This window comes from Prionailurus bengalensis, chromosome D1, assembly GCF_016509475.1.
Source record: "Prionailurus bengalensis isolate Pbe53 chromosome D1, Fcat_Pben_1.1_paternal_pri, whole genome shotgun sequence".
Classification (NCBI taxonomy): Eukaryota; Metazoa; Chordata; class Mammalia; order Carnivora; family Felidae; genus Prionailurus; species Prionailurus bengalensis.
Window position 1 is genome coordinate 55190654 of NC_057346.1, and position 26124 is coordinate 55216777.

Here is a 26124-nt window from a genome sequence, read left to right on the forward strand (position 1 = left end):
CTCCACTGTCACTTCTCTAGGCACTCTTCTCTGTCATGGCCCAGGAGGATGCCTCACACCCAAATCCTACCTCTCTAAAACCCCCATTCCCATGCCTCACCAGATCACAGCTGAATTTGGTTGTTTCATCCTGGTCACAAAGTAACGTTTTATAGGCACTCTGAGGACACAAGGATTTAACCTTAGGCAGCACAATTCTTGATGAACCAAGGAGATGTTTCTGACAGGATGCGAGGGTCACTCTGGCTCCACTGGTCCTAGTTAAGGCCCAGAAGCTGGCCCCTGCACACTTAGGCCCCTACCTCCCAGGCTGATGTCCTAACATTTACCCCTAACCCACCGTGGTCCCAGCCAGCCCCTTTAAGCCCCTTTCAAGCACATCTTGGGCTCAGGCACCCCAAACCCAGACCAGCTTAGCCCTACACACACAGACTGAGGAGAGAGTCCTACAGGCCACACCCCACTCTCTCCTCTTCCCCGAGCAAGGACACCAGAGGGCCAAATGATTAAACACATACTTTATACCCTGAGGTGATCAGGGGAGACTAACACAGGCTCAGCACTCACACTGCAATATAGAAAAGTAGTCTGTCTCCCTCATCCCAGCTGAGAATTCTGGACTTACAGGAATTAAGCCAGTCCCTTGGATTTCAGAATATTCTTGGTTGGTTTGGTTTGGTTGGTCCCAGTATGGAGAACTAGGTTGTCCTCTTGATTCCCTGTCACAGTGGTTGCATGGAAAGTCAAAGGAGGTCGCACGGTAGGACTGGTCTAAGAAAGGCACCCAAGGAGCATAGGGTTTTACAACTGGGAAGGCCACCGCAAGCCAGAGCTAGAACCACCCCTTGGGAGTGGATAGAGGGGAGCTCTGCATCCCAGCAAGGCTGCCTCACTGGAAGAGGATCAGAGGCTAAGTTGGTGTAATAATCAGTGGTGGCCGGCTAGCCCAGCCTCCCTGCCCGGATGGCAGAAGTCCTCTCCCACCTGCAGAGGTAGCTGATGGGCCTGAAACAGGACCACCTCCCCCACTGTTCACTTGCCACTCCTGGAGCCCCGCTGTTTGCTCATGGCTGTGAGCATTTGGCTAATATAGGAAGTCAGGAGGTCATCCATCTTGTAGCCCTGGAAACAGCACAAGAAGATAAACAGAGCAAATAGTGGGACAGGGCCAGCCCATTCAGACCCAGAACACTCCCAGGAAACTGCAAAGGGCAGAGCCCTGAACTAAGGAGAATCCTGTACTGCTCTGGATTCCATCTCCCCAGCCTCACAGCTGAACGGTTGGACTCATCCAGCCACATGTCTAAGGTTCAAAGTTGTTATGACCCTACATGAAGGCCCTAGCTTGTATGCCCCTTACATCCTGGTGATTCTAAAGGCTTTACCAGTTGAGCCACGCCTTAGAAATTCAGCTCAGTCCAAGAAGCCTCATTGCTAATGGCTCCACTATTGAACTCAGGGGCTAAAGACTCAGTCCCCAGACACTGCAGTCATTCAAACAATAGTTAATAAATGAGGGGTCTGTTCTCAGCCCCAGATTAAGTGCCCTTCCCGGACCTAAGCTGAGCCTCAAACTGACTTGACCTTGGCCCAATCTGACCTTTGATCCCAATCTCAGGCCAAGCCATGCACTCCTCACATTTGTTCTGGGGACAAAGAGGATGGTTGGAGCTTTAGGCAAAGTAGGGGAGCCCTACCAGGCCTAAATAAAAGAGGTCTCACCAGTGATGTCTCACAGAGCAATTTGCTCCCGCGCACCAGGTTCCCAATGGTGATGTGGAAGTAGGTGTTGCCACTGCTCCAGTTGGAGATCTTGGTGAAGGGATGAGTGGTCAAGATGTCCTGGGAAAGCAGAGAAAATTTGAACCTGCACAGTCTGGACCCTCTGGCCTCACTTTCCTCAGCACCAGCCCACACCCACCAGAAAGGCCTTGGGCCCTCAGACAAGCAAAGAAGCAAGAAGAGAGAATCCAGCTCTGCTGTGGAGATGCTAGGGGAGGCAGATGCCTTCTCCCTCCGTGTCCACGAGGCTATGGGGTATGTGGGGCTGGAACTGGAAATTTGGGAGGCCTGAAGGAATGGAAACAGGGGTCCTGGATGGGATGGTCCTACTAGGAGGAAATCAAGAAGATGCCAGGAAGCCTCAGGGAGCACCATGTGTGTGGGTAGAAAATAATCACACAGAAGTATGTGAGAAGAATGACCCAAGAGAGAGAGGAGGAAAACCAGGAAAGTGGGAAACATGAACACAAGAGGAAGGCGGTGGCCATTGGCACCCTTCGCCAGTGGTCCAGTTGTACTCCTCCTGGGTATGTGGTAGGACTGTGCTTCCTGGTTCCCTTGGTGAGGACTACTCTGGCCCATAAATATGAGAATATTTAACCCCGGTGCAGTCTGCCATCCTGACCAATGTGTGGAGAGCATCCTGGAAGGAACGAATGGTTGTAAGGTCCAATGACGCCAAAAGGCCAAGTGCTAAAAAGTTCATTGGATTTAGTAGCAAGGTGTTGGCTAGTAACTCTAGGAGAGCAATTTTGATGGAGCAGGTAGGGAAATAGATGAAGCAAACACAGACCACTTCTCAAGATCATCTGCCTTCTTGGCCACATTAAGTGAGGATGGTGGCCAGCAGGGGCTTTGGGGGGTTGGGTCTGGGGGCTTTTGTGAGAGGTGCAGACAGAGAAGCACACCCCCGCTCTTTTCTGTCACTGCTTACCTTGGTTCTGGGATCGATGAGGCTGACCCCATACTTATTGATGGCAATTAAGAGGATCTCAGGGAAGTTTGGCTCCGTAGTTTGCTGGCAAAGAAAGCCGGAAACCATCAGAGAGCTGGGGGAGCCCAGAGCAGGAAAAGCTGTGTGCTAGGAGTAAGTTGCCCTCCCCTGCTCCTGCTCAATTCCAGAGGTGCAGCAGAGCCAGTGGTTTCCACCTCTGCTGGGCCCTCAGTGCGACCCAGATCCCTTCACGGGTCCCCAAGTGACCCCATCTCCCACCCTCTCCGGCAGCGTTTTCATCCCTTCTCTCCTGCTTCTCTAGGAGTCTGGGCCATCTCTTCTCTCAGCCCAAATGTCTGCCCTCTTTAAAAACCCTCTTTGAACTCTAACTCCTGCCTCCAGCTTACCTCTCTGCCTCCCTCTCTTCCTTGTTCAGCCAGACTTCTCAAAAGGCCTCCCGTCCGAGGTACGTAACAAGGCCATCCCCTCCTCTCCAGCCTGACCTACCCCCAGTTCTCACGCGAGCCTGTTTACCATTCTCCTGCCTCCGGTCGTGCCCCTCAGGCCCACCCTCGCCCCCCAGTCAGAGTGGACTTCTGGCCCCATCATCCCTATGTAGAACCTTCCAGGGCTGGCCACCACCTTCAGGAGGAAACCCAACCCCCTCGCCGGCTTGCCAGCCTGCCTCACCACAATCTGCTCATTCTCATACCCTGCGCCCATCCATACTCAGCCACTTGCACTTCCTGGACACCACTGGCTCTTTGCTCATGCTAGGCCCTCTGCCAGGAACACTCTCCCCAGGGTCTTCCTGGAAGTTCAGGTGTGGCCTCCTCCAGGAAGCCGCCTCAGCCTTCTCAGTCACCTTGATAAGGGCTCCCCTTTGTCACAGTACAGATCGTTCTCCATTACTGTGGCTGGTTTACACATCTGCCTCCCCTGTCAGGCTGAGCTGCTGGTTGTCCCTCATGTCCCAGGGCTGAGATACCGAGGTGGTACCAAGCTGAGGGTGCTTCCGTCCTTTCATTGCCAGGGCAGGTGGCAGAGGCCATCGCTGTTTCCCACAGTCCTGGGGAGGCGTTTCTGTGCCTTCTCATCCCCACTCCTTAGTCCCTTCCTCCCTTCCTCCTGAGAAGCCACCCATAACGTACCTTCACCTCGAAGAAGGCGGAACCAAAGGTGGGCCACTTGAAGATGAGCTTTAGAAAGGCTAGCTTGGCCTCCTCCTTGGACTTCCCTGCATGCTTGTTGAAGTAGGCAACGATGGACTGTAGGGAGAGGGGGGATCAGAGGCCTCTCCCCTGCCGCTCCTACCTCACCTGCACTGTTAGCGGTCATGGGCCCTGGAGGGCCAGGCATAGGATGGGGGCCCTGGAGGCCATGAGGGGCCTCCGTCATCCCGGTTAATGGAATCCTTATTTCCCTTCTCTCCCCTCCCCTCCCCTAAGCAAGCAGACCAGAGAGTATCAAGTGAAATCAGGTCACCATGGCTACTAGAATAGGGCAAATTACTATCAAACAGCTAGGTGAGTCCTTTGCCTGGAGAACCGGATACTAAAGCGAAAGGAAGGGAAAATGAGAGGGTGACCTTATCACACACGGGGACAACAAGAGATACTTCCCTGGGCTGCTGGCCAGCACCTGCCGCCTGACCCGTGGGGTGCCCAGAGACCCCTAGTCCTGCCGCCGCCTGTATACTCACCCGCTTCCAGTCATCCGGGGAAACCTGCCGGATGAGGTCCTGGGGCACCAGCTCCCGTAGCAGCTTGGGGATACTGGGGAAGTAGGACTTGTCCTCTTCAAATTTGACCCTGTAGATCAGTGCCCCCAGCTGCAGCACCTCCTCTCGTGTGCACTTGTGATAGCCTCGGAGATACTTGGGCAACTCCTGCCAGAGACAGAGCAGGTCTCAGGCGTGGAGGGAGGAGGAGGAAGGCGTGGAGGGAGGAGGAGGAAATGGGCTCCTTCCTGCCACCCTCAGGCTGGGTCTATTGCCTTACCCCACATTGGGCCTACCTTTTCCTCCAGCCTCAGCTGACACTGTGCCCCAAGGGGAGATAGCACAGTACACGGAAATAGCAACCATGCCTGCACAGATCCAGCACTTTACAGTCGGAAAGCAGAGCCATGTATGAATATTATTATTTCATTTTCCCTCATAACGGTCCAGTGGGGTGAGCAGCCACATTTCAAAGATGAAGAAACTCAGAGTGACCATCTGGTGAACCTGAGACTGTTCCACATCCCTAACCTTCTGAGCCTATCCTTCCTTGGGAAAAGCCTCTCTGGCTGGCCTCTTCCCATTCAGTTCCCTTGAGACCCGCTAGTTTCATCAGCAGCACCAGCCTCTTCCCCACTTTGAACTTCCAGTAATTGAGGATGAGGAGTGGACCAAAAGCAAAGATGAAGCTTCCAAATGGCCAACACTGCCCACAGCCTTACAACTCTCTTACCCACTCTTTGAAGCATAGGAAAACTGAGGCTGGCCTGAGGACACACTGCAGATTAGAAACCTGAGTCAATTATTTTCCATCCACTTTTTCATCGACTTGCCCACCTATCTATCCATCCACACCCATCCATCTGTCCACCCATATGGTTCTCCCTACCCATATCCATTTCTCATTTGTCCATCTGTCCACCCACAAGTTCATTCACCATCCATCCTTCTATCCATTCATTCACTGAGTCACCGCCTATTTACCCATCCATCAAGCCAACAAATATGCATTGATCATCTGCTATGAGTCAGGCCCTTTAAGCAACAACATCTACTTCCCTACTCGCAAGAAACCTGTAGTCAAGGCAAGAACAGACATCCGTCACCCCAAATTGATGTATAATTACAATCTTCGAAGGAATTGTTCTCAGTGATATGACAGCATATAACTAGTTGACCTGATCTAGTTTTAGGAACAGGGAAGATTTCCCTTATGATGATTGAAATAACATCTAAAAGCTTAGAAGGTGAAGGAAAGAACCTAGGGAAAAGCTTCCCAAGAGAGAAAATGTTACAAAGGCCCCCAGGCATACCTGAGAATTTGAAAAAACGTAGCTGGAGTGAAGTGAACAAAGGGGTGCTGGATAGAAGACAAGGCAGCAGAAGTAGCTAGTGGCACCCCCATGCAGGGCCAGAGTCAGGATTTGGCGTTCTACTTTGAGGGAAGCCACTGAGAGGATCCCAAAAGCATGATGACCCCCATAGGAAGAATGGATTCAAAGGGGACAAAAATGGACAGGGAAGCTCAGGGGAAAGGTTACCAGCTTCATTCAGATGAGAGATGATGGGCTGACCTGAGTTGGTACCGGTGGTAATGGAGACATGTGGATGGATTTTGGAGAGTTTGGGAGGTGAAGTCATCAGGTGAATGATTTGGGACATGGGAAATGAGGGAGAAGGAGGTGTCAAGGCTGACTTGGGTTTCTGCCTTGGGGGAAATGGTAGCTGATGTTCATGTTGCCATTCACTAAAAGGGCACCATGGGGGAGGGGCAGATCTCACCGGTGAATGAGCCCTGGCAACTCCCAGGCCAGGGTTCTCTCTACCACGGCAGCCACCATCCCTGCCTCCTGCAACCTTCCCAGCATCCTGGTCTGTCTCCCCTACACAATGATAAACAGGACTGGCCCAGAAAAGATCGCTGAGTCTGCAGTTGTGAAGACAGGGATTCAAACCCAGATTCTATCCACCCTGTAGCCCTAATTATATCACTTGATCTCTCTGGGTCTCAGTTTCTCCCTCTATAAAATGGGAACAACATGCCTACTTGTTGGGGTTTGCTGGGAGGGCAGAATGAGTGAAAAGCATCAGACAACAAATAGAGGTTCAACATGGGGGCCTCCCTCCTAGCTTCCCGCAGGCACATGCTTGTGCTAGAAAGTGTTTACACATTCACACAGATGCCCTAGATACACACAGGTGTAGCTGTAGAATCTCTGATTCAGAGGACAGCCCCTCACCAAGGGAAGGGCCTGAATGGATGAGGATTAAAGTCTCCAAAGAAAGTACAAGGCACTGAGGAAAGAGAAGGGTCTGCCTTTGAGCTACTCCCCAGGATCCCAGCAGGAATCTCTTAGAGGCCTTACTATTTGAGGCCACCCTCCTGGCAAGAACAGCAGGGTTCTGCTTTCCTGAAATACAGCAAGGCCAGCAGCACATGGAGGCAGCACAGCAGAGAGGGGCAGGCAGCTCACCTGGTAATAGTGGAAGATGGAATCGGCCATCGGGTCCTTCCCGGGCACCGTGGTGGTCCACAGCTTCTTCATGAAGAACACCTGGTAGGTGAGCGAGGGCACGATTCCTGTGGCAGAGGGCAATCAGTCACCCAGAGCGTCCCAGCACAGAGGATCACCCGTGCCCAGCACCAGCCCCGGAGCAGGCCCTAGCTCGGGTCCCACCCAGGTGGACCTCACGGTGTGGCCCTGTGCTGGCACCTGCTCTGCTCTGGGCCTCAGATGATCTCAGGGCCCAGCCTCACATTACCATCCTTGACAGGCCGTGCTTTCTTTATCCAGTCTGTCAGGTGTCGAACAAAGTCGAAGAAGAAGTCATTCTCGGGGACGCTGATGACCTAGGGACATGGCCGTTCCAATCCATTCATTTTAGTTCCACCAATACTGATTTTTCTGACTTTCCCACCCAATGCCTTCCTTTTGGCCCTTTGTTGCAGCCCGAAGAGGTGTCCCACTCTGCCCTGACTATGCCTGTTGAGTCTCCAGAACAAAGCCTACTTCCCACCCAGAGTGACAGTCATTCCAGTTGTTCAGCAAAGACTAAGCCCTGGTGAGAAGGCCAAGAATGAGGCCCAGTCCCTGCCTTGGACAATCTCCGGTATCTGTGACCTGCTCTTCGCACAGGCTCCAAGCTCCTCTGGGTCGAGGACCTTACCGAGATCACCTGTGGGTCCCCAGTGTCTGGCACAGGGACAGTTGTGAAATGAGGAGGCAGACGTGGATGCACAAGGAACTGAGTGAGCACCTGATCTACCTGACATGGTCAAGGAAGCCTTCCCACAGGAAGAGGCTTTAAAGCTGGGCCCTTGACCTTCAAGAACGCAGAAGTGAGGAAGAGCATGGTGGAATGGTGGCAGGGGCCTGTGCTTTGGAGTCAGACCTACTGGGATCTGAGTCCTTGCTGTGTGGCTTTGAATAAGTTACTTAAATTTTCTGAGTCCACGTTTTGTGATCTATTAGGTGGGGATAATCACACCCCCTTCAGGGGTTATTTCAGGGCTAGTTGGCCTTGGCAAGGCAGCTGAGGGGACCGGTCAAGTCAAATCTGGAAAGTACTTGTGTGTTGTGGCAGGGCGATGAGCCTTGTGTGGTCCAGAATATAAAGTGCCACATGGCTCCCAAGAGGTTTGAGGTCATGCTCTGCAATGCCTCAGAGGAGAGACATTTAGGGGAAGCTGCTACAAGTACGGGGACCGTTGCAGGGATATAAGAAGGAGAGGGACACAATCAGATGCCACATGCAAGCACACCTCTCTCTTCCCCTCTTTCCCCTCCCCACTGCCCCATGAGCTCCTACAGTCCCAGCAAATGTTCCAACAGACAGACCAACAGCAATCCAATAGGAAGCCAATGACCCATCACCCACCTTGTCTGCAATTTTGACAAAGAGGCTGAATCCTTCTGAGGACTTGAGGAGCAGCCGGGCTGCAATGTTCTGGCAGAAGTCTTTAGCCTTAGTGCTGGACTCCACCTCAAAGGCCTGGGAAGTGAGGGGCAGGCGGCTGTGGCTGGGGCTTCCTGTGCCCCTCTATCTGTGCCTGCAACTAGACTCCCACCCATGCAGGGCACCCTCCATCTGAGGTGTTTCCCCATGGGTCTAGAGCTGAGCACAGCATTTAAGAAAAGGAAAAAGCAGCTCCTGTCTGGATCTTCCCAGATTGTGGCCTCCCCAATCCAAGCACACTCAGCCTCTGCTTCCAGGATTGTGGGCCTGGCTGTACAAGCATGGGTGACACAAGGCCAAGGGAGCAAAGATAGGCGGGGTGTTTGGGAGGACAGAGGCTGGAGGAAGAAGAAAGCAAATTCCAGAAGGGGGAGGGAAAAAGAGGGGAAGCAGCCCGCGGTAGGGGTAGGTGCGGGGTGGGGGAGGGACTGCTTCATATAACCTTCCACTGGAGGGACAGGAAAGGATTTGTTAGTTTCTTGTCCTTGTCACTGAAATCCTATCATGACATTTCTGAGTCTCTAGTCTCTAGACAAGTTCTAAAACTGCTTTTCAAACTAAAAGTTTTGAAATTTTTTTTAACGTTTATTTATTTTTGAGACAAAGAGAGACAAAGCATGAATGGGGGAGGGCAGAGAGAGAGGGAGACACAGAATCGGAAGCAGCCTCCAGGCTGCGAGCCGTCAGCCCAGAGCCCAATGCGGGGCTCGAACTCACAGACCGCAAGATCGTGACCTGAGCTGAAGTTGGACGCTTAACCGACTGAGCCACCCAGGCGCCCCTCAAACTAAAAGTTTTGGTGCTGGATTGAAGGGGCCTGCAGGAAAGTGGGCTCGGGGACAATAGGAGAGGCCTGGGCAGGCAGGCCTGTGACCAGGAACAGAGCTGACATCAGGGAGGTGGCACCAGCATAGAGCTCAGCTCAGAGAGAGAGCACTTTTCTCTGAGGCAGAGCCACCTCAGAGAGGGAAGAATGATCTTCTCAAGGAAGCTCTTGGAGACAACAGAAGGTCAGATCGGGAACCCGAGGAGTCTGTAGCCTCTCGACTGAGCCCTGACCACTGAGGAGCAAATATGGGGATGGCAGGGGAGGGCAGGGGAGAGGCATCAGGGCTGTTCCCTGTGTCTTCGGGGAATCTGGTCCTTCACCAAGAAGCCAGCAGCCCTCACCTCATCGGTGTCATCAGGAAAGTAGACCTTGTGGAAAATCTGGGTGGTTTTGTGCTGGATGGCCTCCACCTCCACCAGGTGTGGGGGGTACTTCCGGGACCCATTTCTGAAAGCCAGGAGAGGGGTGGAGGGGCAGTCAGGAGCCAGTGGGTTCATGGGGCCATGGGGAGCAGGGAACAGAGGGAACTTTGGAGACAGACCCCAGTTCTAATCCCTTGTCCGCCACTCCCTGCCAGGTGACAGTCACTTAATCTCCACGAGCCTCCAACCCCTCAACTGTAGAAGGAGAGAACAGCGTCGGCCAAATAGGGCTGTGGAGGGGACCACGGGACGTGAAGGATGCACATGGGCTGTGCAGAGTATGGAGTATGGCCCAGACGTCCCCAACACACTGGCAGGTATGCGCCAGCCCTTCTGAGCAGCCAGACACGATTGCGTCCAGAATGGGCATCACGCTGCAGGCTTTGTCCGACTGGCAGCTGTGGTACCCCAGGGACAGGTCCCACGTGTTGTGTGGCCATGCCCTCATCCGCCAGGGACACCCACAAGCCCACTGGGGCTGAGAGCCCATCCCAGCACCTGCCACAGGCTCGTTGCCCACCGCCTCTGCTCTCAGTGGGCCGCCGTACCTCAGGGCTTTCTGGAGCCGCTGCAGGCAGTCGATGGCGAGCGGACAGTGCTTACGGGACTGCAGGAAGCGCTGCACGTGGGGCAGCAGGATGTTGCTGGGTGGGAAGAGGCCCGTGCACAGCCAGAGCAGCTCCCAGCCACGCTCCTCGCTATACCTGCGGGAAGAGGTGGGGTGTCCAGCGGGGGTTCTGCAGGCCACTTGTGGGTCCGAGCATCCTTGGCGCCTCACTGTGGCGGCACGTGTCTGTCTTGACCCCCGTGCCTCTCTTCTGGGGACCAACGCAGACCCGCCTCCCTGGTGGCCAGATCCAGTTAGTGCTACACAAAGTGTGGTTGGCCAACCCACACTGGGCCACGCAGTTACCGGCCACATGGAGGTAAGGTGCTCATTCATGCCAGAATGAACATCAGCGATGTCACCAAGCACTCTTGGTTCAGCTGAGATTTTTTTTCTTCTTAGCAAGACTTTCCCTATGAAGGAAGCCTTGTGTGATCTGTATTCTGGCAAAAACTCTTTAACTCGTCTGTTCTTTAACTAGCACTGAGTTAGCACAACCCCTGGGCTTCATTGGGCACTCTGAGCTCCCTGGGCCTGACGGGAGAGAAGCACAGAGGGCTTCTAGGAGGAGGTGGCATTTGAGCTAGGTTTTGAAGGCTGACGCAAATTCTGATATGCAAAAAAGGCCATAAATGCTGGCTGTGAGCACAGCATGTATAAAGGTTTGGCAGTGTGAGAAGATTTGAGTATGGTTCGAGGGTGGATTTTGCAAGAGGTGCAGAAGATGACAAACCTGGGGACATAATTGGCGGTCTGGGTGTAAGGGGAGATGGTGGGGCTTCCCTCAGGCTCTGAGACTTAGCATGTCCCTGACTTCCCATTCCTGCCGTGGTCTGACCCAGCAGGGACAAGGTGGCACCCTCTGGGACTCAACACCTTCAGCCCAGAATTTTCAGCCGGAGCTTCCAGCTGACAGCCAGCGCAGCCCGAGCCAGGCTGGGGACATTTGCTCATGAGCACAACCTCCAGAATGGAGTCTGGGCTGGGAGGGGTACCCGGAGGAGGTTCGGGCAGTGAGTGGAGCAAATTTAGGAGGAACCGGTGCTGTCAGACTTGGAGAAGGACAGATTCAGAGGATGCATCCACCTCTTGGTACTTGACCAGACTTCCTTGGACCTTGCGACAGAGGTAAGACATGAGGGAGCCTGAATGCGGAAGGATGGCTGCCAGGCAGGGCCAGATGCTGCCTTGGGAGGGAGGGAGAGAGGGAGGGAGGGAGCTCCCTGTCACAATGGGTAGAGGACCTTTAAGATTCCCGTCAGCTGTGACTCCCCCCTCACGGGGGGGAGGCCATCCTGCACCCGCCCACCATCCTCTCACCTGATATGGTTGTCGGTCAGCTGCTTCAGGATCTGCACGTATACCTCATCCTTGAGGGCCTCGGCCTTTAGGGCACCCTCAAAGATCTGGTCGGTGAGCTCATTGACAGAGCGCGTCCTCTTGGATGGGTAGTCGCCCATGTACTTGAGCATGGGTGGGGAGCCGTCAAGGAAGGGCTTGTGGCTGATGGGGGGAGCACTGACCCAGGAGGCCACACTCTCTAATGGGGTCTGCCCCCCACCCATCTGTGTGGCCCTGGGCCTCAGGCTACCCACTCAGGAAATGGGCACCCACCCTGCTCTCCATGCCGACTGCCCACCCTTTCCTCAACTCCTCTGGCCACCTCCTCCCCTCACTACCTCAGCCCCCAACACCCCATCCAAAGTCCTCGCACCAACCCAGATGGACTTTACAAATCACAAATCTGACTGTGTCACCCCCCCCTGCTTAGTGGGCTTCTCATGGCCTTGGGATACAGTCCAAGCTTCTTAACAGGGCTTGGGAATGCTTTATTAGTCTGCCCACGTCTTCAGACTCCCTTCTAGACCTCTGCTCTCCACTTGTGCTAAATCATGTTGTGATTCAGGGCCTTTGGACAAGCTCATTCTGTCTGGAACACTCCCCACCCATCTCCCCTTTGGCTGACTGGGGCCTACTCAGTCTTCAGGTCTCAGCCTAGGCATCTCTTCATCCAGGAAAGCCACCTGCCCTCCTCTCCAAGGCTACATCAGTTCACTGTGCTGCCTGGCCCCATCATGTCCCCTTTTAGCTATAAACACCATGAAGGCCAGGGACTGGGTCTGGTCACAGCTGTGTCTCCATGCCTGGCCTAGAACATGACACAATACTCATCTTGAACCAAATGACAGGGTCAGAGGAGACAATGGATGAGGCAGCCCCTCGTGCACTGTAAGGTGCCAGGCATAGATGAAGCCACTCCACCCGAATCCCTCCGCCCTGCCCAGGACCCACCTGGGCCCCTCAGAAGGAGGTAGGTATCTGGATGAAAACCCTGGAGGCAGGGGCCTGGTTCCCCCCTGCCCTGGGGCCCCCCTCCTTGTGGCCCTTGCCCTGCCCTTCCATGGCACCCACCCCTGGTATGGATATCAATGAAGGCCATGCAGGCCTCCTGTGAGAGCTCCTCGCTGCCCAGGATCTTCTTGAGCAGTGCTTGCTTGAGCGGCTCCCGTGTGTGGCTCCACAGCCGGTCCTTGCCACGGGCCTTGGACACCATGACCCGGCTCAGCGTGTGCTTGGGTGGGGGCCTGACACGGCACAGCCAGCATTGACCCCAGGTTGTGAGACCCACCCCTACCCAACCTGTGCATGGAGGTGGAAGGCCCTGCTCCTCCCTGCTATAAGGGCAACCTGGGATGAGTCAACCAGCCCTCCCTGGACCTTACTTTCTCAGCTAGAAAGCCAGCCCTGCCCACCCCCATGGCCTCCTCCCCATTGCTCCTCTCGGCTTTCTCTGCTCTGGCCTTGGCATGTGCTGCCTGCGGCATTCCTCCACCCAGGTCACCCCCTGCACAGCTCGGCTCAGATGCCACCTCCTCCAGGAAGCCTCTCCTCTGTCACCACCCCCATCACAATGCTGGGCATACAGAATCACAGCTGCCCCGTTTTGTGCCTATCTCCCCACCAGGACTGTGAGTCGGTGAGACAGGCACAGGCATGAGTCGTGAGTGCCCAGGACCCCACCTGGGGTGACCACAGTCATGCTGTCAAATGAAGGAAGGATAAAATGGCACAGCACAAGATGGCACATCTCGACAGACAAAAGCTGCCCTCCTGTTCCCTCCGACCCAGGCCCTGCTCACACACAGCAGCAGCAGGAGGCAACCCCACCACGCGGACTAGAGTAGCAGAAGCCTGTGGCTCACACTGTCCTGGCCCACCTACCCTTTCCCCATCACCTGAAATAGTCGTAGGAAAATTCCTCCAGCGTGTAGGGCTTGGCGCGCACCTCGGGCTCTGCTGTTCGCAGCTGCAAGAGCCGAATGACGTCCTGTCTCTGGTCAGGGGTCATGGTGACCAGGGCCTAGAGACCGAGAGACAAGGGTCTGAGGTCAGCTCTTCACCTGGGACCCCAGGAGCCAACATGGTAAAGCCCAGAGCCTTCTGGACTGGGGCTGGGGAAGCTGGTCACCATGGGGTTGACCCTCACCCCATTCTGACCCTGGGACCCCTTTTGTTCTTTGCCATCTCTGAGGTTACTGCTGCCTCCATCTGCTGCACTCGGGGTCCTTTCCGCAGTCCCCCGAGTCTGAACCAGGTTGGGTCAGTGAGAAGGCCGGATGGAGGAGGGGGATGTGGCATGAGAACCACCCAGTCAACAGCGCCTGGCTCAGGAGCTGCCTGGAAAACTGGGCTCTGAGTCTCCAGTGCTGTGATCCAGAACAACCAGGGCCTCCCTTCCCCGCTCGGCCCTCACTGCCTTTTCAGACAGTGCAAGGTGATGCCTCCCTCCCCCACTCTCCTTCCATCCCTCGCCCTGGGCAGTTCCTCGGCCACTCTCCACCCAGCACAGGTTTGACAGCTTCCCCGACTTTAAGTTTGTGGTCCCAGAAGACTCCCAGATCATCTCCACAGAACCTGGAGACCACTAATCCAGTATAATCCCTCACTCCATTTTACAGATATGGGAAGAAGACAAAGAAAGGCCCAGAGGAGACTCCTCTCCATCTGCCGTCCCCAAGCCACATACCACAATCTCCCGCGGCGGCAAGGTGACAGTGGGCATGACATATACGCAGTCAGTGGGGAAGTCCCCACGCTGCTTGGTCCTCTCATTTATGCCGTTGGCCCAGCCTGAGTTCATGACCTGCTCTCCCGTGTCATGGTCCAGGATGATGAGGTCTCCCTTGGCAAAGCTGAGGAAACCTGACTCCTCTCCCGCTGGGAGGCAGGGGTGAGCAGGACCACAGGGGGGCAGAGAGAGAGGCTGGATTTGAACATCTTTATTTAGGTTGATGACCTACAAACTGTTACTCCCTGCCCTGAATAACTGAGGCCCAGGCCCACTCATGTCTGCTCACTGGTCACCCTGCCTCCAACTTGCCACAACCCTTCACACAGACGTGGCCACTGGAGTGTGCCACTCCCCTGCTCAAAAGCCCTCCATGGCTCCCCATCTCCCTTAGGAGAAAACTCACACTCGTTGACATGCTCACAAGGCTGCTGTGGGCTGGCTTTCCTGACTTTGTCTACCTCACTTCCTGCCCTGTCTCCCTTACCTCACCCATTCCAGGCAAACCAGTCGACCTGCAGTTCCCAGACATGCCTGTTTTCTCCAGCCTCTGTGCTCGGTTTGTGCTCTCCTCTCTGCCTCGAGCACTCTGCCCCACATACCTCCACCCAGAACCCCAGGCTACTTGGGAGCCTCTCCTCCAGGCTCCCATAGTTACCACACTGTCACAGGGACCGTCACTATCTGTTTTCAGCCCCTCTCCCCACTGAGAGTAGGGCCAGGGTCTGTTTTATTTCTGTCCTTTCCAAGCTCTGCCCGGAGGCTAGGAGGCCTGGGGGTGCTCAGTCAGGGTAGCTGTCACTACTGTTATCATTTGAAGATAGTGGGTATTTGGAGACTGTGGAGAAGGAACCCATGATGTCACCTGGAGAAGGTGACAGGTGATAAGTATGGAAGGGCCAGGAGAGGGAGATTCCCCACAGGGCACAGTTGGAAGGTGCAGAGTTTGGCTTTTGGTCCGGGTGGGACTGAGGGTATCTGGGGAAGGGTTGTCACAGGTGGTCTCAAATGCCAGGCCAAGATCAAGGTGTGGGATCTGCCCGATGCCGCTAACCCCCAGTGCCTGGCAGCCTGTGCCAGGAACCACTCACCAGGGTTGGGGTTGTCCTGCAAGGCCACCACGTACTTAGACCTCTTCCGGAGCCCTTCCAGGAAGGTGACCACAAGGTCACGGATGTCCTCGGCGTTGCTGGAGGTAAAGGTGTACTCATCCCCTTTGATGGTAGCCAGCGTGAAGCTGGGGGCTACCAGTTTTGCTCCCCTGCAGGACCAACACGGAGAACAGGGCCCAGCCGGGGTCAGTCCTGCCCAGCCCGAGTGAGGCGCAGCACAGCCCAGATCAGAGCAGCCCAGCGAGAGCAAGACACGACACTCCCTGAAGGAGACCAAGGCCAGCCCAGTCAGACATGGCCCAGGTTGGGGGAGACATGGCCCAGGCCAGACACAGCCCAGTCTGGGTCAGACCTGGTCCTGCCAACATCACACACGGTCCAGAGCGAGGCCCGCAAGGGCCCAGCCCAGTGCCCCTTTGATGTCTAATTCCTACTCACCCTTTAGATCTCAGCCTAGCTACCGCTTCTGCCAGGAAGTCCTCCCTACCCTCCCACAGCCCTCATCACACTTGTCCCTGCTTAAAAACAGCCTGTTCAATGTCTGTCTCCCCTCTCATCTGAAGGAAGCTGCAAAAGGGCAAGGACTGTCTTATCACCTTGCATCCCCGTGCCTAGCTCATGCCTGGTCAGAGCTGGACATGCCCAGCTCCAGCCCATATCAGACACAGCGCAGAGACACTCCGATTAAGCCTCGGATCTGGGGAGGGCCTGCTGGGAACACCAGGCTTTTCCAGGAAGCCACCCCCAGCCCTGCTCTTGCATGCTCCACACCTTTCAGTTTACAAAGAGTTCTCCCATTGAATTTTGCATTTCCCTCTCACCACTGTTACTAGAGGGAAGTATTAAGATTTTAGGGATGAGGACATGGAGGTGAGTTCCACCCGGGCCCCTGAATCCCAGACCAGGCTCTCTTTGTACACAATTGACTGCTCCTGACCGTCCTTCTAAGCCACCCACACCCATCTCAGAACAGCCATTAATGATGCACCATAAAGACCCCTCTGTCCCTATTAGGAGGAAGGTGCCTGAGAAGCCTGCACGGTGCGGCACAAACTGCTCAGTCACATGCGACCAGGACAGGTCACTGCACATCTCTGCAGCTCCATGACATCCTCGATGAGGGCAGAAACTCCCCTTAAAAGCCTTCATGACCCCAGAAAGCTCCAGGAGCCCCCTCCTTCCCCATCTGCCTGTCCGTGTCTCCATCTGCCCCCTTCTTGCTTCAGACGGTGCCGAATCAGGACACTGGGGCTTGACACATCCCTGCCACTGGTCTCTGCAGCTTTGGACAACTCCCTGCTCTGCACTAAAGTGCAGTGTGGGAGGCGTTGGACTTACCTACTGCTGGACACAGCCATGATCTCGGGGAAGGACAGCTCCAGAAGCACCTGCTCTTGCTCATCCACAAAGTAGACGCCTGTCCAGTTGACCGCCACGATAACATCATTCTTGGGGAGGTTGGGGCCTGGGACAGAGACCCACACAGTAAGAGGGAGGCTGCCCCACACCCAGCCCAGCCCTTCCAGTCCTCATCACTACCAGGGAGGTAGTAAGGGGGATAGGTGATAAGTATGGAAGGATCAGGAGAGGTAGATTCCCCACAGGGCACAGATGGAACGTGCAGAGTTTGGCTTCCATACTTCTCACTTATCATCCATTTTACTGATGGGGAAACTGAGCCTCAGAGAGGCACAACCTCCCTACAGGCCAAAACTCAAAGCCCAGTGGGAGGAGAGTGCTGAATCAGGAAACTTGGTGTGAATCCTATCTCTGCTTCTGGTCTTTGTGCAGTTTTGGACAAGTCCCCGTCCTGGAGAGAGGTTATATATGGGTAGGGAGTTAACTGAGCCCCAAAGGTCCCTCCAGGTAGATACTTCATGATTCTGTGAAGGCCAGCACCAGCACAGGGCCTCACACAGGGCAGATGCCTAGTAATTAGGACCTCAGGATGTCTGAGCCAACAGCCTGCGTGGGTTTGGGCCCATGACCTCCATGCTCAGCTGCAGAGCCAGCCCAGCCCATACTCCGGGCCACCTTCTTCCGTACAGAGTAGGCGTTTTAACTATCTTAATAGTCATTCAGTTGTTTAACCCAGAGTGTTGCTGAGCACTTGGACTGCGGGGAGGCAGGACCCACTCTGTGGATCGATCTGGAAGGACCAAGCAACGCTGCAGGCAGGAGCCTGGCTGGCTGGGGAGTCTGGTTTGGGCTGTTCCCCTCCTTCTGCTGTGGGCTGGAGCCACAGAGGGAGGGAGGGGAGAGGGCCTCGAGAAAGACTGGGAGGCGGGAAGGCTGAGGAGGTACCTGAGAATTTGTAGGCTTCATAAAACCTGGAGAAGAGCAAGGGCCACTTGAAACGGGCATAATTGACCACATCCTCTTTGACCTTCTGGGCATCAGTTCTCCTCTGGGCATAAATCCCCTGGGGGGTGGGGATGGACAGGAGAGAAAAACCATCAGATAAGCTCTGTCTGGAAAAATCCCATGTTCATGCCCCCAAGCCAGGAACAGCCCTGGAGCTATGGTGTCCTCCTGTGCACCACGCTCCACTCTACCCCATCAGCCCGCAGCCACCCCCATCACTCCACAAGTCCCACCCGCAGAGAGCTCCCAATTCAGCAGTGACAGAAAAGCCCACAATTCTGCCCAGCATGCATGCAACACCCAGAGTCAAGGGTGAGTGGGAGACATCTGGGGAACAGGGACGTGTGTGGCTAAACAGAGGTGTGTGTACTGGACCAGGGAGAGGGAGTGGGGAACGGGCCTGTGAGAGCCAGGTCACATAGAAGTGTAGGCAAGGCAGCCACTGCAAGACTGGGCTGTTGGCAGAAGTTGACAGGTGAACCCGGGAGTCATGAAGACGGGAGCGCAGGGAAGGGTTGGAGAGGCCAGGGGATAATGCAATGCTGCTGGCAAGAAACCAAAGCACTGGCATTTTACTATCTAAAAATATCCCTCGGGGGGCGCCTGGGTGGCGCAGTCGGTTAAGCGTCCGACTTCAGCCAGGTCACGATCTCGCGGTCCGGGAGTTCGAGCCCCGCGTCAGGCTCTGGGCTGATGGCTCAGAGCCTGGAGCCTGTTTCCGATTCTGTGTCTCCCTCTCTCTCTGCCCCTCCCCCGTTCATGCTCTGTCTCTCTCTGTCCCAAAAATAAATAAACGTTGAAAAAAAAAAAATTTAAAAAAAAAAAAATATCCCTCGGAGCCCTATTAAGAACTCGGTGGTGTTGGAGCAGAACTGGATGTATCAACTTGAACTCATGGTACTTATCAGCTATAGACACAAACATGGGCAAAGACCCATGTGTGTGCCAGGCACTGAGAGGACCAGAAGCAGAGCCCTCCCAGGAGCAGAGAGCATTAGGGGATAAGGGGCTTCATGTCTCCAGCCTAATCTCAAAAGGTTCAGAAGAAATGCACGCCCACATGCAAAGAGAAGGGATCATAAAGCAAATGTGGCAACAATGTTACCAACCAGTGAGTCTGGGTGAAGTGGGGGGGGGGGGGGTGCGGTATACAGTTCTAGGTTCTTGAACTTGCAGCTTCTCCACAAGTTTGAAATTGTCCCCAAATGTTTTTACCACTCTGACTCTAAAAGCCATGTATATATGTGCACTCTGCGAGAAGACTGGCCCGGGGATCTGGGGACCCACAGGCCAACAGGCTCTGGTCCAAGGGAGAGACACAGCTATAGCTTAGGTGTGGGCTCCAGGGGCAGAGCCCAACTCTGTCTGCTTCACAGCTGCACCCCCAGGGCTCAGTACTGTGCCTGACTGTACTCACCCAAAGCAGAACAAGTTAACGAACAATGGCACCCAACCCAGAACATGCCACATGCCGCGTGCATGATGGCAGCGAACACCGAGGAGGCCCGGGTAACGGCAGAGACGGAAGCTGTTTGCAACGTGGAATGGATGGGCTTCAGCAGCTGGCAGGGTGGGAGGGATGAGGGACAGGAAGTTGCCCGGACAGACAGAGGGGTAGAGGGAAAACACGCATCTCTTCTGCGGGGGGGGGGGGGGGGGGGGGGGGGGGGGGGTTGGAGAGGGGGGCTGGCAGGGGAGCCAGGCCTGGATGTAGAGAGGGCGCAGGGCGGGTTCAGGGCGGAGTGGAGGCTTGTGGGCAGCTCGCCAGGGAAGGCAAAGAGTAGGGTGGGAGAAGTGCATGGGGCGCCTGGGGCAGGGAAGAGGCCGTGTGGTCTAGAGGGGTGAGAGACTGCTGGTCTGTGGAGCCCCCAACCCGGCAACTCGTGTGCCAAGATGACTCTGCTCTTCCACAACCACGGCCAGGAGGCAGGGGGGCCCATCCGTCCCCCTCAGCGGCCAGGCCACCCCTCCTCTACTTGGGCAGCAGGCCCCTCGGCTTGGAAGAGAGCTACTTGGGGCTGGTTATGGGCCTGGGGCCTCAAGCAAGGGGGTTGAGGGGGCTCTGTATCTAAAGTTCCCCAGGCAGGAAGTTGGGCCGGAGTTCTTTTCGGCAGAAAGGAGGATACACTTGCTAGAAGCTCTTCCAGCAGGTGCCAACACTCCTGAGCTGCAGCTCTAGCAAGCGGCTGCTGCCGGACCAGGGGACCCCAATATCCATGGACCCATAGTTTCCCTCATGAAGCTGAAGGATCAGGTATGATCCATCTCTGCATCCCTGGCACCAGCCCAGAGTAGACAGCCTAAGACACGAGTGAACCGACGTCCATGGTGGAGACAGGCTGCTTGGGAGGCAGGAGGTTGAGGCTGCCATCCCGTCTCCCAGCAGCCCTGTGGGCAGACGCATGTCACCAGAGAGCCCCTCCTCCAAGACCCCGCCCTGCCCTCCTACCTTCTTGTGGGCAGCAATGGCCAGCTGGGCCCACTTCTCAAGTGTCTTCAGGGGTGTGATCTCACGGTCAGGGATGTAGGTGGGCACGAGGTTTAGGAGGCGCTCCAGGATCATCTCGGAGCCATAGTCCACAAAGTACTGCTGGGAGGCCAGCTCGGCCAGGTCATCCTCCTAGGTAGGGAGGGGGAGGAAGGTGCTGTTCACACACCCTCGGGAAGCCCTTCCAGACCACTGAAGCCCTCAGAGCCCTGCCTCCTCTAGCTGTTGACTCCGGCCTTTGGAAAATTCCATTCTCACTGATTCCCCAGAAGTTCTTATCTGCTTGGGGGAACCATGAGCTCCCTATGGGCAGGGTCACATCCCTGCCTTCTCCTGGGTCTCCCAGCACCAGCACAGAGGCACACGAGCTGACCCAGAGAGCCAGCCAGCCCATCGGTAATGGGTCAGCCACCACATTCCCAGCCTGGTGAGTGGCTAGAGCTGACAGTCTTCCCTGGAGAATGGGGGACCTGGGCACCGCTGGTTCTGTCAGAGTGAGGGGCAGGCATCACCATTACCATCTCCATCACCATCACGACCCCACCCTGGGATAGTCCAAGTAGTGAACAAGTCGGCCATGCTGCAAAGGCTTCAGAAGGCCGGATGATGGGTACTGGCCATTTGCCCTTTCTCTGCCTGGGGTGGTGAACATCAGCCCTAGTGATGTCTGCCCGGGGCTCGCCAGGGCTTCAGCAGAGGGGGCAGTAGGAAAAGGCTCTTGGGTGTCTTGAAGGCAGTAGTGTTTTCCAACCAGTTCAAAGCTTCTCAGAATTTGAACAACCGATATAGCTGTACTAAGAATGCATTCTGCCTGAATATCAGCTCACCAACACCAACATCGCCATGATCGTCACCACCACCATTACCGCCATCAACACCACCATCGTCTCCAACAACACCACTATTGTCACCATCACCAACCTAGCACTATCCTGGGCCACCAACCCACCGTCACCGACACCATCATCATCATTGCCACTACCCTCAGCACCATCTCCACCACCAACAACCGCCCTGTTCATTTCCATCCTCTCCATCTTTATTCCTCCATCATAATCACCAACAGAATCATAGGTACCGTGAGAACCATCATCACCGTCATCAAAGATAAAATAACGTGACACGAGTCTCTCCACATCACTCCTGTCCCTAAGAGGAGACTAAGAGAATATGCGTTTGCAAACTCTGGTCTAAATAAGCAGATCTCTTACTCCTTCAGCACAGAGTTTTCTAGACTAACTCAGAACAATACAGCAAGTTCTGAAGCACATACTCCATACCGTGCACCATCACCACAGAGTCACGCTATTCTTCAAAGCCTTTGTTCCTACAGGTAGTGTTAATCCAGAAGAAGCCTCAATCAGGCTAACCTCCACATAAGCTAATGGTGGGTACAGACAGTAACATTCGCCCCAAATTTGGAAAACAGAGGGCTGTGAGCCGAGATTTGCAGTCACTCACCTTCTCACACCTGTACTCCCCGAACTTGACCCCTCGCACCACCTGCTGGTAGATGAGGTTGGTGGCCACGTTGTCTTCTGAGGGGTTGTGCCAGGGCGTGAAGACCTCTTTGCGGAAGAAGAGCCTCCAGGGGGCATTGCGTTCCTGGGCACCCTGCTCCTTGGCATACTGCTCACACTGGGAGATGGCATCCATGACATGGTCACTGCCACTGCCCAGGGAGGACACCTGCAGGTGCAGGGATGGAAAGGTGAGCAAGCAAGAAAGGCCTTATAAAGAGCCATCAGCCATGCCAGCTGTTCTCATTCGAATGGAAAACCGAGGCTCAGAGAGGGGCAGGGACATGTCCCGGTCACCCAGGAAGCAGACCAGAACGGGATCTCAGGGCCCTGACATGGGGTCTGAGTCAGCACAGCCACACAAGTGTTCCCATTTCCTAGTGTAAGCCTTGTGTGAAACTCTGATGGACGGTCACTGAAAACAAGGAGGTATCTGTAGGTGAGAAAAGTCCAGGCAAATGTCCCTGGACCTGCCGGGATGGGGCAGGTGGGTGGGGGGCACATCTGCTGCATGTGACATGTCTGAGTGTGGAGGTGCAATCACCCACCCCCAGGCCCAGCCCAGCGGAGAAGGCTCTAGGCCCAGATGTGCCCAGGGAGGCACATACTTCAGGTGGTCACTAACAGGTGAAAGGAAACTACCATGGAAACCTGAAAAAAAAAAAAAAAAAGTCTGTTCCCATTTGCAAATGAGAAAATGGAATCTAGCTAAGTGGCTTCGTGCGCACCTCCAGCCTGTCTCTGCCATGCTTCTTCCCTAGCGCCAGGGGAGGGTTGAATGGGCCCAGGTATATACAACAGAAGTGAGCTCTGGGTTTCAATCTCCACCGTACCGCCCGGTTTTTAGGTGCCCTCCACAGTCCTAATGAATTGGGCAGAGGCGGAGTCACCACTAGCTGAGAGGAAACCGCACTCTGGAAGGTAAGTAACTGCACGAGATTGCCCGAGCCAGTACATGGCAGCACCAGAACGGGAGCCGGGGTGGCGCCAGGAGGGGGCCCTGCGGGGCGGCCGTACCTTATCAAACAGGGCAATGTAGAGGGAGAACCCAAAGCGGTCCTTGAGCGAGATCTTGTCAGCCAGCGCATTGCAGAGCTCCTTGGCCGTGGTCGCCGAGTCGGTCAGCAGGGTCTTGGTGGTCCCATCCATGAAGGTCACAGGCAACATGATGGGCTTCTTGGACTTAGTGGCCTGAAAATGACCAAAAAGTGTTTGTGAGAAGCTTTTCACTTCAAACCAGTTCATGCCCTCTGGGTTCCTGGCTCCCTGCTCCCTAGGGTTTTAGACCTGCCCCAGAGCCTCAGACCCCAGCATCCCACCAGGACATCGCCTGTGCCTGGTCACAGGGGCCCAGAGGACCCTGCAGTGTTCCCTGCCCTGATGGAACCTTTACAGCCCCTGAGGCTGGGCACTGCCACAAACCAGGGGCTTCTGCCCTCACTTCATACAACCATCAGAAGACCCTGTGAAATGAGGATCATTATTGCTAGGTTACAGAGGAAGCTATTAAGACACAGAGGAAACCCCCATCCGACCATAAAACCAGCAGATGGGAGTCAATCATCCATTGGGTGTTTTCCTGTCCCAATAGGCCTGGGAATCCCAAACTTGATGGTGGGTGCTTGAAGAACCATAGACTCCTAAAGCGGGGGATGTTTCTGGGGCACTGGAGTGCACTGGGGATACACAAACATGCACACGCACATACACACTCGCATGCCTGGGTAGGGTGGGGGGCCACACCTGTAGCTCCAACCAGCTAGGAGGCTGTGTCCGGGTCCCATTGACAAAGGTCCTCCTGAGCCGCTCCTCACAGTAGGGAGCATAGCCAGGCGGTCCCCCGTGGATGAAGTTCCGCAGGTACTGTAGACAGAGGGCCAGCTGAGGGGCCTCCACTCTGGCCTCACCAGGTCTCCTACTTCCAGCCCTTCTACCCACACTCAGGACCTGCTCAAGACCCGGCCAGCCACATCCTCCGGGGCTAAGCCCCACCGCCCTTGGGATCAAGTCCATGTATCTCAGGCTGGCAGCAAGGCCGCCATATTCTGACCCTGTTCAGTCTCAGCCACGCCTCCTGACTCACCCCACACGCCATACCCCCTCTCTTCACCTAGTCTAACTGCTTCTCTTTTTTCCAGGGGCCACCTCCCTGACTCCCCCACTCGGCCAGCGCTTTCCTCCTCACAGCACTGACCAGCTTGGTCGGTCCTGCTGTCTGTCACCTGCTCTGCCTCTGTGTCCCCAGTGCCCAGGGCCTGGCACAGTCAAAAGAGCGGCCTGAGGGGCACCTGGGTGGCTAAGTCTGTTAAGCGTCTGACTTGGGCGCAGGTCATGATCTCATGGTTCATGAGTTCAAGGCCCTCATTGGACTCGGTGCTGACAGCTCAGAGCCTGGAGCCTGCCTCGGATTCTGTGTCTCCCCCTCTCTCTGCCCCTCCCTCACTTGTGCACGCGCCGTCTCAAAAATAAACAATGAAAAAAAAAAACTTAAAAAGAAGTGGCCTGAAATCAACCAAAGTGCCTTCTCCAAGACCATAAGTGGAGGGTCCAGGAGACGCTGTTGTCAAATTTAGTCTCCTCATAAATAAAACGTGGCTCAAGGGAGAACAGAGGGAAGGGCTGGGAGCCCGGGAGGAGGGCCAGGAAGAAGCCAGCGGGAGCCGGAGGCCTGAGAGGACAGGCGAGGCCCAGGCGAGGCCTCATTGCCAAGCCCCGCTGAGCTTCTTCCCCTTGCTCTCACCTCTGATACCCTTCCCGCCGCAGGAGGCCCATGCCTCCCTACGCCTCCCTACCTTAACAAACTTCTCCGAGGGAGCAAAGCAGCCCACACAGAGAGACACGAGGATCCAGCCTCGGGCATAGCTGCTCTTGGAGGGGTTGTGAGTGAGCTGCTTGCTGATCTGGCAGTAGATCTCATCCCTGGGTGGGGCAGCAAGGAAGGGAGACTGCGTCAGAAATGAGCCCGGCCCCTCCCGGCTACAGGTGAGACACCCGATCTTGTCCCCTCCTGCTTGCCCCAGACCACCCACGAGGAGGCTGCGTGGGGCCGACTGGGGAAGGCTGAGCCCAAGGCTCTGCGGAGCCAGTGAAGAGGGCCTTGCTTTGGAGTCAGGCTCATCAGGCACGAAGCATGTTCCTGACTCTAATCCAGATCCGCAGTCAGGGCCCCATGATCCAGAGCATGGCGCACATCCTGTTCTGGGGCACAGCAGCCACAGCCACCGGTGATCACTTTGATGAGAAGTCCAGGCTCCCTCCCTTCCTTGTCCCTCACCAGCTGGGTGGCCTGGCCAGGGGAGTTCACCTCTCTGCATCCCTCCCACAGTCATGACAGCAGGTACAATTTCTACTGATGGCAACCAGAAGGGCAGAAACAGCCAACCCATCTGGGGAGTTTCTCCGGGAGATGGAATGGGCAGGGGATTTGACTTACCCTTGAGATATTTCTGTAATGTTTGAATACAGTATTTAAGCGGCCTTGTATTACTTTTGTAATCAGATCAAAGCAATGAAGGTAGTTTTTTTGTTTTCATTTTAAAGGAAAACTATAATACCTTCTTTACAAGATTTCTGTGAAGAAAAAATGAGCCAAGGCTTGCTTATAAAGCACCTGGCACAGTGAATAAATGCTAGCTGTTGCCTGCCTGTTCAGGGCCAAGGACAGGACCTCGATGACAAAGTGACCACCAGGGGGCACTGCTGCTCTTCCCTCTCAGAAGGGCGGGACTGGGCAGAGAAGGATGGATAATCCCACTCAGTGGTGCCCGATCTTCAGAGGCCAGTGTCACTTCAAAATTAATTCTGAGGTTGCTAACTTTTTACCATGGCAAATAAGGTCGTTTAAAACACACGATAACACAATCTTCCCGCTATCTGTATCACCGTTATGTCGTAAAACAAATGTAATATTAATATTCAAAAAGTAGAAAGGGTAAAAATCTCAGAACAAAGAACAGTCCTTTAAATAAATCAGATTTAGATTTAGAAACTTCCTTATTTTTCCCATCTCATCACAGACCAGTAAAGACTTTCTCACCTACAGCTAGGAGCCAAGGCCAAGAGAAGGCAGGGGTTGGCCATGGGCCCTCAGAGACGCCACACCCAGGCTTCTGCCTCTTGGCTCAGGGCTCCTGGCACTATGTTCTCTAGGACTGACACCTTTAGGTCTGATGGTGAGATAACTAGGAGGCAGATTCTTGCCCTTTCAACACACCTTGGACAGCTACCCTTCCTTGCTGGAGGCAGGTGGCCCTGGGTCCCTGACTACCTCTGGTGAGGTAGTCCCTGGCCTCCAGCAGCAATGAAAAGATGCCTGACTGG

General features: G+C 55.0%; 1 protein-coding gene across 3 annotated transcripts in view; it reads right to left on the minus strand.

Moving 5' to 3' along the window:
- Positions 1-503: 503 nt before the first annotated feature.
- MYO7A (myosin VIIA) overlaps positions 504-26124 on the minus strand; it is an 84431-nt gene continuing 58810 nt past the window's right edge. For 2 of the 3 annotated variants that reach the window (XM_043580152.1, XM_043580151.1), the window contains 22 exons: positions 24597-24723; positions 23548-23667; positions 22822-22995; positions 21746-21973; positions 20246-20416; positions 17737-17854; positions 16771-16897; positions 15412-15581; positions 14279-14469; positions 13488-13612; positions 12679-12836; positions 11572-11725; positions 10193-10348; positions 9564-9669; positions 8316-8429; positions 7200-7287; positions 6911-7017; positions 4419-4604; positions 3868-3984; positions 2717-2800; positions 1723-1842; positions 504-1122 (listed from right to left, as the gene is read on the minus strand). In XM_043580152.1, coding sequence (XP_043436087.1) covers positions 1033-1122; positions 1723-1842; positions 2717-2800; positions 3868-3984; positions 4419-4604; positions 6911-7017; positions 7200-7287; positions 8316-8429; positions 9564-9669; positions 10193-10348; positions 11572-11725; positions 12679-12836; positions 13488-13612; positions 14279-14469; positions 15412-15581; positions 16771-16897; positions 17737-17854; positions 20246-20416; positions 21746-21973; positions 22822-22995; positions 23548-23667; positions 24597-24723 — 3031 coding nt within the window. In that variant the 3' untranslated portion in view covers positions 504-1032. Of the gene's footprint in view, positions 1123-1722; positions 1843-2716; positions 2801-3867; positions 3985-4418; positions 4605-6910; positions 7018-7199; positions 7288-8315; positions 8430-9563; positions 9670-10192; positions 10349-11571; positions 11726-12678; positions 12837-13487; positions 13613-14278; positions 14470-15411; positions 15582-16770; positions 16898-17736; positions 17855-20245; positions 20417-21745; positions 21974-22821; positions 22996-23547; positions 23668-24596; positions 24724-26124 lie in introns of those variants that run through there. The other variant, XR_006297381.1, reaches the window with a different exon arrangement.